At 51.0% G+C, this 10,302-nt stretch overlaps 1 protein-coding gene across 1 annotated transcript in view; it reads left to right on the top strand.

Moving 5' to 3' along the window:
- The first annotated feature begins 984 nt into the window (after window positions 1-984).
- Window positions 985-10,302, top strand: part of LOC306853841 (capZ-interacting protein-like) — a 56,173-nt gene continuing 46,855 nt past the window's right edge. The window contains exon 1 of the mRNA XM_079391493.1: window positions 985-1,494. Coding sequence (XP_079247619.1) covers window positions 1,489-1,494 — 6 coding nt within the window. The 5' untranslated portion in view covers window positions 985-1,488. The remainder of the gene's footprint in view (window positions 1,495-10,302) is intronic.

The raw sequence follows: 10,302 nt of genomic DNA, 5'->3' as shown, positions 1-10,302 counted from the left end.
TGACGAGACTCTGGACGATCAGCTGAGACGTGACGAGATTCTGGACAATCAGTTGAGACGTGACGAGATTCTGGACGATCAGCTGAGACGTGACAAGACTCTGGATTGACGGCTATGACGTGGGCAGGCCCGTAGACTCTGACGTGACGTGAGCAGGCCCTGTAGACTCTGGCTTGATGTGAGCAGGCCCCGTAGACTCTGGCGGGATGTGAGCAGGCCCCGTAGACTCTGGCGGGAAGTGAGCAGGCTGTGGCTCGACAGGCATGGCGTGAGCTGGCTTTACCTTGGTAAACATAACGTGAACAGGTGCTGGCTTGGCAGGAATGACGTGAACAGGCGCTGGCTTGGCAGGCATGGCGTGAGCAGGCTTTACCTTGGTAGACATGATGTGAACAGGAGCTGGCTTGGCCGGCATGACGTGAACAGGCGCTGGCTTAGCAGGCATGACGTGAGCAGACTCAGGAGTAGTAGGCATGATGTGAACAACTCCTGACATGATGTTTGGGACATAAAAAGCTCTGATGTGGCGGGTACTGTAGAATGGCTGTGTTCCTCCTCAGCCACCCCCACAGTAAATTGTGAACCAGCCAGCAACAAAACAAAGTCAATATATCATTCCAGTGACCAACAAATCTTACCCCCTGGCAGACTTGAACGAAGGGGTTTGTCTAAACCGAAACGAAAAATGTCCTTAAGCGCCATGCCATCAAAATCCACACAGTGAGAAAGTTCACAAGTCCTCCACATATTCCTCTATAGCCCTGTTAATTTGATGTATAGGCAGAGGAGGCGAGAAACTGCTGGTTTCATGGTGCTGGTCATGTATTCTGTTTATATAATATGTATATATATATGTGTGTGTGTGTGTGTGTGTTTGTGTGTGTGTGTGTACTAAACCAGAAAACATTTCAAGCTGTTATGATCATGTTTCCACGGGTTGTTCCACGAGCCTCTCTGTGGGGCACGTTGTCACATTTCACTTTCATTATTTCGGGGGTAAATAAAGAAAAAATGTGTACTCTGTATTAATGATTTGTTCTAGATGTGCACTGTCTTTTTTAATGCGATATCGCGCATATGACGCACAAAACTCTTCCACCTGATGCTCACATGATTGGCATCAATATTCAAACCGAAACTTCAAACGGGGCATAATACTGGTTAAAGAAGGCACTGTACTAGGTTTGTGACAGCCAGTCTGTCATAATTGTTCATGACTCATAACTGTCCGGCTTCGAGTTTACTGAGAGTAGGGTGATCAGTTGTCAGACGCAGATGGACACGGTGTTTTGCGCAGCTCACTTGCCTTCTCAACACCACACGGTTTCTCTTCCTTTGTCGTTTGTGTTTTGAAATGTTCGCAGATCTGGGTGTTGCTGACTAAACAAACGGAAAGTGGAGTGAAGCTGCTGCCTGACTGGAGAACAGAGAGACGCATCGGTGCTCCGCTTGGAAACAGAAGATCAACGCGGATAAACGTGTTTGAGGATGGAGGTATGATCTCGTTTTATGTAGCTATATATTACTTTTTGCTTCTATGTCATGCAATAAAAAAGACATTTGATTTAAAAGCCTATATCAATCCATGGATATGGGACTCCAATGGACTTGATAACAGTGAGAAAAGTCACTTGTAAGTCGCTTTGGATAAAAGCGTCTGCTAAATGTAAATGTAAATCCACTGACTCGTGTGTTTATATTGACATTAAGGTAATAGTTTACAACAGCTTAACATAAGTAACAAATGACTAGACTTTTACAAATAATATTAATAATAACAATGTAAATGTGTTTGGAGAGGGTAACATTATTATTGACGCTTTAAACTGCATGTGTGCTTTAATGACCTGTCAATATTTGTAAATGTCATTTAGTTTTTTATACAGTCTTGCCTTTACTGTTTAGTTCTTGAAAATGTAAGGGTTGTTGCTTTTTGAGAAATTTATGAGACTACCTCTGATGACACCCCCTGGTATTTAGTAACTTCAAACTAATTTTTTATATAGGAAAGTAAAGAAAGTTTGTTTTTTGTTTAGCTGTGCTACTATTATCATTCAATTTTGACCCATATGTCTGACAAAATATCTGTAACCATAAATCTCACTTAGTCCACAGTGGCTGAAGTGAGCTACTGCAGATATACAATAACAGACATATGCTGATGAAGTGACTATTCAGACAGTTTTAATCCCAAATTACCACAAAATGAAGCAGGGAGGGCCGTCTGCAGAATATCTGTTATATATATAAAAAGTAAGAGCATTGATTTTTTTTCTCTTAACCACAAGCATTAAAGTTCCTCACGTGGCATGTGGTGGTTGGGTTGTTACTTCTGCAAGTATAATCAAAGAGCATTCAACTCTTTCCTTGGTGTTCATCTTAAGGTCATTAAAAGGGATGTGAAAGGAGGAGGTATGCTTTTCCACAGAATGTACATGTCTGCAGTCTGCACTACCAGTCAAAATTTTGTACACAAAAATACAAATTATATATACAGGTAAATCTAAAAAAAATTGAATATCGTGAAAAAAGGTCATTTTTTCTTGTAACATTTCAAAAAGTGAAACTTTCATATATTTTAGATTCATTACATGTAAAGTAAAACGTTTCAAAACTTTTTTGTTTTAATTTGATGATTAGAGCTTACAGCTCATGAAAGTCAAATATCAGTATCTCAAAATATTAGAATATTTACATTTGAGTTTCAGTTAATGACCATCCCTACAGTATAAATTCCGGGTATCTCTTGTTCTTGACTTGGCAATGATCCAGAAGACGAACATTGACGCCCTCCACAAAGAGGGTAAGTCACAGAGGGTCATTACTGAAAGTAGTGGCTGTTCACAGAGTGCTGTATCAAAGCATATTAAATGCAAAGTTGACTGGAAGGAAGAATTTGGGTAGGAAAAGGTGCACAAGCAACAGGGATAACCGCAAGCTTGAGAATACTGTCTAGCAAAGCTGATTCAAACACTTGGGAGAGATTCACAAGGAGTGGACTGAAGCTGGAGTCAGTGCATCAAGAGTCTCCACGCTCAGACATCTTCAGGAAAAGGGCTACCAAGCCACTTCTGAACCAGAGACAACATCAGAAGTGTCTTACCTGGGCTGTGGAGAAAAAGAACTGGACTGTTGCTCAGTGGTTCAAAGTCCTCTTTTCAAAAAAAATATTGACCTTTTTCACGATATTCAAATTTTTTGAGATGTACCTGTGTGTGTGTGTGTGTGTGTATGTGTGTTTCTCAACATGATCATACAAATCCTATCTAAAAGCTTTTGCTTAAAGGAGTGAAATGAGTTTTATGAACAAATACAGATTTTGTCTGTATGATTTGAATAAATAGATAACTAAATCAACCCTCTATGCATGAAAATTACATATATGTAAGGAATAATTGATGTAATATTATGTAATATTGTAGTAAGCCAACAATATTTCAAGTGCTATTGGATGCTGTCACTGTTACGTAGTGTACACTGCCACAAATACAGTTATTACAAGAACTCCCGTCATTTCATTTTAAATATATAGTTTAAAGTTTAAAGGACCAGTTTATCCAAAACTGTAAATTTTGTAAATATTTATTCGCATTCACCCTCATGTCATTCCAAACCCATAGATATTTCTTTCTTCTGTGGAACACAAAAGGAGATGTTTTGATGAATATTGATGCTGCTTTTTTAATGAAAATGTATGGTGACCAGGGGTTGTGCCCTGTACTTGAGAGTCTTTTAATGTTATAAAATATCTTTGTGAGAGAAATAAATTGAAATTTAAGTTGTAATTTGTTGAAAATATAATGTGTCCTAGCTCTCACATCAAGGGGTGTATCTAGAAAATTAATTATGGTGACAAGGGGATGACATAAGTACCATTAGCAACCATCCATGTTCATTTGGATTTATGGCCTCATATGCACATTTGTGGCCATGAATATTCATAACGGTACTATTACAAGTTATAGTCTATTTTGTTAATTAAAAAGAAGTTACAATTACAGTTTCCATTATCGAGACCGAGCCAAGACCAAGACCCAGCACTCAAATTTATCAGAAAGATCCACATTTACAGCCTGAAAAATGTCTTATTTTTAATCAGTAAACAATTAGAATAAGAAGACACTGTATAGAACTGTTACCAATCAAATAAATTCATTACCAACAAAATTAATTTATGCACAGGATTTGAACCGGTACAACTACAACTGCATAAATACCGTTGAGAATGTTTTAAATATAAAATTTTGATTATAGAAATATGATGGAAAAATAAACTGAGACTTTTAAATATGACACTAAAACCGCCAGTAAACTTGGTGGTGGCAAATCACTTAATGAGTGAGTGACAGAATCATTAATTCAACCGACCTTCAGTAACGTCTCGGTTACGTACGTAACCCTCGTTCCCTGATGGAGGGAACGGAGACGTTATGTCGTGACGACATAGGGGATTTACTTGGAAGCCCCAATCATCTCTGACTTAAGAGAAAACGCCAATGAAATTGGCTAGTGGATTTTGCATACCTGAGCCACTCCCCGTGCATACGGGTATAAAAGGGCGACAGGTGCATCCACTCATCCGGTTTTACCCGCTGAGGAGCCGAGAACGTGTCCCTGGCAACCAGCGATGGTTCAAGATTGTGGCATGGGGACATAACGTCTCCGTTCCCTCCATCAGGGAACGAGGGTTACGTACGTAACCGAGACGTTCCCTATCTGTCGGTCACTACGAGTTATGTCGTGACGACATAGGGGTCATATGGAAAGCGCCACAACCTGAACCCCGTCACGACCTTGTGCATGCAAATGTTGACAAGCTAGTGCGTGACAGACAAATGCCATGCGAAGGTCGCAACCTTCCCATCGCCCCAGCGCAAATTCGCTAACCTTGGTGCCCGCAGGGACCACTGAGTACATTGCTGCTGGAGATAGCCAAGCCGCTGTTCCTTTCCCCAAGAAATCGGAAGGGATTTCGACCTTCTATGAAAGACTGCTTCAAGTCTTTCCTATTTGTTGTTACAGCTTGGCGGTAACGACGGGGAAGCGAGCCTTCCGGAGAAGGGCGCTACGGAGGCCACATCCTGCCCGAAGGGAGGTAACATGTGGAGACACTGATATGGACTGACCCAGGCCTGGGGCAGTACTACATACGACTGGACCCTGGGGCAGATCCTACCTAGGAGTAGGGAGGAGGGCTGCCAGCAGGGCCTGACAGAGCTCTGCCAAAGGGAAGACACGGGTTTACCGTGAGGGAAACCGTACCGTGGATGAATACACGTGTGGGATTACCCGAAGGGAATCAGGCCATACGGACACCTAGCCGAGTACAGGGGCTGACCGGAGACCCGGGCGAGCTAGCACCAGTACTGGGCCTGGCGTCAGACTGCTCCGCCCAGTCTGACTGCCGGGGGTGCTGGAGGTCTCCACCAGGGTTCGCCGTCCGGGGAACTGAACTGGAGGAGGAAAACAGGCGCTCGTATCCCCGGGTGAGGGGGAATGGCGCAGCAAGCGTGACACCGGCCAACTCTTCCCGCCACTTACCTGTTACCCAACACACGGGAAGAGACTGGCTCCACGCGGAGACTGTAAAATCTCGCGAAGGTGTTCGGTGTCGCCCAGCCCGCAGCTCTACAGCTGTCTGCCAAAGAGGCGCCGTGCGACAACGCATAGGAGGAGGCAACACTCCGTGTGGAGTGAGCCCTCACCCCAAGGGGGCACGGCTCGCCTTGGGATTGGTACGCCAAGGCGATGGCCTCCACTATCCAGTGGGCCAACCTCTGCTTGGAGACAGCCTTCCCTTTCTGCTGACCTCCGTGGCAGACAAAGAGCTGCTCAGAGCTTCTGAAGCTCCGGGTGCGGTCCACGTATATGCGCAATGCTCTTACGGGACACAGCAACGCCAAGACTGGATCTGCCTCCTCCGAAGGCAGTGCTTGCAGGTTCACCACCTGATCACGGAAGGTCGTGGTGGGAACCTTGGGCACGTATCCCGGCCGGGGTCTCAGGACAACGTGAGAGTAGTCCGGCCCGAACACAAGGCACTCTTCGCTCACCGAAAATGCTTGGAGGTCCCCGACCCTCTTGATGGAAGTGAGCGCGGTCAGGAGCGCTGTCTTAGCCGACAGGAATTTCAGCTCGACTGAGTCCAGCGGCTCAAAGGGACCCCTCTGAAGTCCCGCCAGGACGATAGAGAGGTCCCAGGAGGGCATCAGGGGTGGCCTCGGCGGATTCAACCTCCTGGCACCCCTCAGGAACCTCACGATGAGATCATGCTTTCCCACGGACGGGCCGTCCACTGCATCGTGATGGGCCGCGATAGCAGCCACATACACCTTCAAGGTGGAGGGTGACAGCCTACGCTCCAACCTTTCTTGCAGGAAAGAAAGCACTACTCCAATCGTGCATCTTCGGGGGTCTTCCCGGCGAGAAGAACACCAGTTCGCGAACAGACTCCACTTCAGAGCATAGGCTTGCCTTGTTGAAGGAGCTCTAGCCTGAGTGATGGTGTCTACCACGGCCTGTGGTAGACCACTTAAGTCTGCCGCGTCCCGTCCAGGAGCCACACCTGGAGGTTCCACAGATCTGGATGCGGGTGCCATATGGTGCCGAGCCCCTGAGAAAGGAGTTCCTTCCTCAGAGGGATACGCCAGGGAGGGGCTGTCGCGAGGAGAATGAGTTCCGGAAACCAGGTCCGGGTGGGCCAATACGGCGCGACCAGCAGGACCTGCTCCTCGTCCTCCCTGACCTTGCACAGTGTCTGTGCGAGTAGGCTCACTGGGGGAAATGCATACTTGCGTAAAGCCCGAGGCCAGCTGTGTGCCAGTGCGTCCGTGCCGCGGGGCCCCTCGGTCAGGGAGAATATAGCTGGCAGTGGGAGGACTCGCGGGAAGCAAACAGGTCTACCTGAGCTTCCCCGAATCGACTCCAGATCAGCCGGATCGTCTCGGGATGGAGTCGCCACTCTCCGAGAAAGTGAGCTGTCGTGAGAGCGCATCGGCCGCACGATTGAGCTCCCCCGGAATGTGGACAGCGCGCAGCGACCTGAGCTGCGTGTGACTCCAGAGGAGGAGATGGCGGGCGAGCTGTGACATGCGGCGTGATCGTACACCTCCCGGCCGGTTGATGTACGACACAGCCGCAGTGTTGTCCATGCGGACCAACACATGCTTGCCTAGCAGCAGTGGCCGAAACTGCCGCAAGGCCAGATGCACTGCCAACAGCTCCAGGCAATTGATATGCCAAAGCAGTCGAGGCCCTGTCCAGAGCCCCGAGGCTGCCTGCCCGTTGCATGTAGCGCCCTAGCCCGTACTGGAGGCATCTGTTGTGACAACAACATGCCAGGACACTTGTTCTAAGGGCACCCCGGCCCGTAGAAAAGCACGGTCCGTCCAGGGGCTGAAGGAGCGGCAACACTCGCGCGTGATACTCACCCGAAGTGAACCGCGGCGCCATGCCCACCTCAGGACTCGGGAGTGCAACCAGTGCTGAAGTGGTCTCATATGAAGCAATCCGAGCGGCGTGACCGCAGCTGCGGATGCCATATGCCCCAGGAGCCTCTGAAACTGTTTCAGTGGCACCACAGTCCTGCCTCTGAAGGAACTCAGGCAGTTCAGCACTGATTGGGCGCGCTCGTCCATGAGGCGCGCCGTCCTACTCACCGAGTCTAACTCCACACCGAGAAAAGAGATTCTCTGCCCAGGGGAGAGCTTGCTCCTTTCCCAGTTGACCCGAAGCCCCAACTGGCTGAGGTGCCGTAACACCAGCTCCCTGTGATCGCACAACTGCTCTCGGGACTGGGCCAGAATGAGCCAGTCGTCGAGGTAGTTGAGGACCCTGACGCCCACTTCCCGTAGCGGGGCAAGGGCGCCTTCAACGCCCTTCGTGAAGACACGGGGAGACAGGGAGAGCCCGAAGGGGAGGACCTTGTACTGCCATGCCCGACCTTCGGACGCAAACCGTAGGAACGGTCTGTGTCGCGGAAGGATCGAAACATGAAAGTAAGCATCCTTCAGGTCAATCGCTGCAAACCAATCCTGGGGATTGCACCCCAGGATTGGTCGAAGACCACCGCCTTTCTTGGGTACGATGAAGTAAGGGCTGTAAAACCCCTGCCTCATCTCGGCTGGAGGGACCGGCTCGATTGCATCCTTTGCCAGGAGGACAGCAATCTCCTCGCGCAAGACAGGAACGTTCCGAGCTACCACTGAGGTCTCGAGAACGCAGCTGAACTTGGGAGGTCGCCTGGCGAACTGAATCGCATAGCCGAGTCGAATTGTGCGCGTGAGCCACCGAGACGGGCTGGGCAGCGCAAGCCACGCTTCCAGACGCCATGCAAGGGGCTCCAACGGCACAATCGACGTACCTGCGGTGGTGCAGCGCAGAGGAGTAGGGCTGGATAGTACAGAAGGCAGCGCGTTCTGAAGCATCCTTACCGAACTCCCTAGGTCCCAAAGGGGACTGGCTAGAGGTGCGTGGGGAGGCACTGCGTCCCCGAACCGCACTCTCTTGGCCGCTGGCAAGATGGGTCGCGGGCGAGAGTGAGGAGGCAGTGCGTCGCGCACTGTCAACCCGCGAACCTGATAACCCGGGGAAAAAGGAAATTGCTCTTCTTTTGACAAAGTGGGTACCGCTGGCTTTCTTGAGCCAGCGGCGGAACAGAATGAATGATTCTCCCCCCAACCCTCCTTCGGGGGAGGAGCGGCGCTGATCCCGCCATCTCCTGAGATAGAGCAGCTTCCCACACCTCCGGGTTGCCCGTGTCAGGGCCGTTTTATCGCCTCCTTGGACGATATCGGGGCCAGTTGGAACACGGGGGGGGGGGGGGGGGGGGCGCCACGCTCCTGCAAGAGGCTCGACGCCCCAGCACAAGGCGGAGCAGCTCAAAGGGACACAGGAGGGCGCCCACGGTGACCAGCAGACTGGGGCTTGCCCTGTGGCGGAGCGGTGCATCACGCCGGGGCAAGATGTGCTGGACAGCCTCGGTCTGCTGCAGTACTGCCGAGAACTGCTGGGCACAGTCCTCGACAGTGTCGCCGAACGGTCCAGCCTGGGAGACAAGAGCGTTCGAGAAAGTGTACTTTGTCGACTTCGCCCCTCTCCACAGGCTGAGCCACAGACGGCACTCTTGGACCACAAGTGTGTGCACATCGCCTTCCCGAGGCACTGCGCTGTGACTTCCGTTGCCCGTAGGGCAAGGCCAGTCGCTGAGCGCAGCTCCTGCGTCAACCTCGGGTTGGTACTACCCTCGTGCATTTAATGCCTTGGCCTGTGTACTCGCAGGATAGCCGTGGCATGCAGGGCAGGGGCGGCCTGGCCCGCAGCACTATAAGCTTTGGCCGAGAACGGCCATCAGCCTATAGGCTTTGGACGGGAGGCGCGAACGACTCCCCTAAGTGGCGGCGTTTCGCGGGCACAAGTGCACCGCGACCGCTCTCTCCACCTGGGGAATGTCAGCGTCACCCTTAGCCGCCCCGCCATCGAGGGTAGCGAGGATGGAGGAGGCAGACGCGCCGCTTCTGGCCGTAAAAAGGGGCCGTCCACGACTTCATCAGCTCCTCGTGCACTTCCGGGAAGAAAGGAACCAGGGCAGGGCGTGGTCGCGAGCCACAGCCTCTGCCGAGGAGCCAATCATCTCACCGCGAGGGCTCAGGACTGAGAGGTGTGCACGCCTCCAGCCCGATCTCGCGGCGGCCCGGGAAAGCACGGCCGTCAACTCTGGGTCCGATTCGGCGGCGGCCGCGAACCCCGCAGCTGCGCCGAACCTTCATCCTCAGAGGACGATTGCCCATCCCCCGATGCCGCGATCGACATCTAATCCTCTATCGGCGCGCCGAATGAAACTGCTGGGCACGCCGTGAGACGGCACAGCAGAATCACCGGGGAGCCGCACAGAACAGCTGCTGCAGGAGGAGTGAAAGGTCCGTGGGGACTGGCCCGGCGGAAGGCTCTCACTGTAACCCTCAGATCGCCCAGAGCACTAGCCGATGGTTCTCTGCTCGTGGCAGAGAAGCCAGCGCGGGTAGTGACAGAGGGGGCCCCTCCCATCCCCGTGAGGAGAGAGAGGCGCGATCGCAGCGCTGCTATGGTTACACGCTCAATGAACGCATAAACCATCCACGAACGCAGCTTCAGCGTGCTGGAGCCCCAGACACTGAAGACAACGATCGTGGCTGTTTACGGAGGACAGGAAACGACCGCAACCAAGAGGACACGGCCGGAACAGCGTCTTTAAAAAGACGTGAACCGACCATGATTTGCTCTTTTAGGAAATTTGCTCTTTCAGTTGAAGTGCCCAGGGGAATC

Source organism: Barbus barbus (genome assembly GCF_936440315.1).
Source record: "Barbus barbus genome assembly, chromosome: 34".
NCBI classification, from domain to species: Eukaryota; Metazoa; Chordata; class Actinopteri; order Cypriniformes; family Cyprinidae; genus Barbus; species Barbus barbus.
This window is presented reverse-complemented; position numbering and strand designations above follow the sequence as displayed.